We start from the raw sequence: 2190 nt of genomic DNA, 5'->3' as shown, positions 1-2190 counted from the left end.
AAGGGTTAATAGAATGGTGCATGGGATAGAGGGGTTGCCATACGACCAGAGGCTGAAATCTCTCAAATTGTTTTCTCTTGAAAAAAAGAAGAGTTGTGGGGATCTGATTGAGGTGTTTAAGATTGTAAATGGAATTGATAGTGTTAAAGTATCATTCTTTTTTATATTTACCAATGAGAATAGTAGAACTAGGGGACACAAATATAAATTTTGGCAAGGTAGGAGTTATCTTCAGCTAAGACAGTTTTATTTTTCTAACAGGGTGGTTGGCCTTTGGAATGGGTTGCCAGCAGATGTTGTAGAGGCAGTAAATTTAAGTTAGTTTAAGAAAAAGTTTGATAAGTATATGAATGAAAAGGGCTGGGTTTAAATTTTTTTATCATTATTATTTTTTAATCATTTTAATTTAATTTTGAGGATGGAACAGCCAAGATGGACCAATTGGGCTCATGTTGTCCCAAAATATTATGTTATGTTAACCACGTTTTTTTAAGGAATATAGCTTTAGAAGTTGAAATGAATTGTAAAAAATGATTTAATCATAATTAAATATACACACAAAGAGAAAGTTGGCATATATTATAAGAACTTGTAGAATATTTTATGCCGGCCAATAATCAACTTCAGCACTGAGAAAATGTTTTTACATGAAAAGAAAATTTTATATTGTATTTAAAAAAATGTTAAGATCTTCAGATTAATTTATTTTATTTACAAACTGCCTTTATTTTGCTTTTGTATTTATAACTTTTGAATGTTATGGAGCTACCCTTGTGGCTAACTTAGGAAAAGACACAATCATATAAACACATCAGAAGATCAAACATAATCTAACATTGTAATTACATTATTAAACATAAGGAAAGTTTGAATGGTAAGTATTTATCCTCTCAAATATGGTATCTTATTGACATTCAGGCACAATCATAAATAATTAATCACATCTACATCTTTTACCTTCTACATAAAGATGTAAATACTAATGATGTAATAATTCCTCTACATCCTTTATATTCTGCATAAACATGTAGGTATAATATGAAATAATATTTTTATATTCTTCATCTCTCACATGAATTCCATTGTTTACCTTCCATATCTGCTGAGAACACCTGGAGGATAAGTTGACACATAACACCCTCCTGAATACTGTTCTCCTAGCCAGTTTTTCTCTTCATAGTGGACTGGCTATTAAACAGGATAACAAGAGTCAGACAGGAAACATCAGTGCAGAATTTTTTGAACAAATTATGGTTTGCAATAAATAACAATTACTTTGACTTTATGAACAATTTTAGGTTTAATTACAGCCAGTTGTGTACTTTCTCTGAAGTTTTCTTACATATGAGCTTGAATTAACCTTATTTAGTAGTTTCAGCATCTCTCAAACATTTAAGAGGTCTAATTTTTTTTTTCTTATATTTCTGAACATTTTCCAAGTGCAATTAAAATCTTTGAATATTTTTAGTCCTAAAATTTATGTTACAGGTACACTACAGAAGCAAGTCACTATAATCATATTTGCATCATCTGCTTTGCATGGACAAGTACTTGCTACAACTTGCCACTTATTATTGTTCCTCATCTGATAAAGGAACCACAAACTTATATTAAAAATTTGTTTTTAAATGCTTAAAGTTTGAAGAAAAGTGACACCAAAATGTTATTGGAAATTTTTGCTTCAAGGTGCTAACATCAGCACATGCTTGAAGGTGCTAACATTAAAACAAAAATGACTCCATAAGTTCTATAAATAAAACAACACCTGTAAGCCCTCATCACATCCATAAGCCTTAGCTAGGTCTTGAGCTATGATTTTCATTCTTTCTTCTTTCGAAAGACCTTGCATCTTAATAGCATGGTCGGCAAACACAAATCTAAAACATTACAGATATCATAAACCATAGCAAGTAGAAATTGATTACAAAAATATATGTCAATTAAGAAACACATTTACACTATCAGCATCACTACTTGTTATGTTAACACAAAATTGTATCTTATTTGAAAGAAAAACAATAAACTGAATGGTCAGTAAGTTTTAAACACAAGCATGAATTTTGATATAGGACAGTACTTTATGAAGTTAACTCTTACCTTCAAACTTATTAAACTCGAAAATGTAAGTAAGTTTTAAACACAACATGAATTTTGCCATAGGACAGTACTTTATGAAGTTAACTCTTACCT

General features: G+C 30.0%; 1 protein-coding gene across 1 annotated transcript in view; it reads right to left on the bottom strand.

Moving 5' to 3' along the window:
- LOC106469830 (amine oxidase [flavin-containing] B-like) overlaps positions 1-2190 on the bottom strand; it is a gene marked incomplete at its 5' end in the record, with an annotated part of 17580 nt that overhangs the window by 7065 nt on the left and 8325 nt on the right. The window contains 2 exons of the mRNA XM_013930342.2: positions 1091-1188; positions 1766-1877. Coding sequence (XP_013785796.1) covers positions 1091-1188; positions 1766-1877 — 210 coding nt within the window. The remainder of the gene's footprint in view (positions 1-1090; positions 1189-1765; positions 1878-2190) is intronic.

This window comes from Limulus polyphemus, unplaced genomic scaffold (genome assembly GCF_000517525.1).
Source record: "Limulus polyphemus unplaced genomic scaffold, Limulus_polyphemus-2.1.2 Scaffold3675, whole genome shotgun sequence".
Taxonomy (NCBI): Eukaryota; Metazoa; Arthropoda; class Merostomata; order Xiphosura; family Limulidae; genus Limulus; species Limulus polyphemus.
Note: the sequence above shows the minus strand (reverse complement) of the source record. Positions and strands in the feature narration are given on the sequence as shown.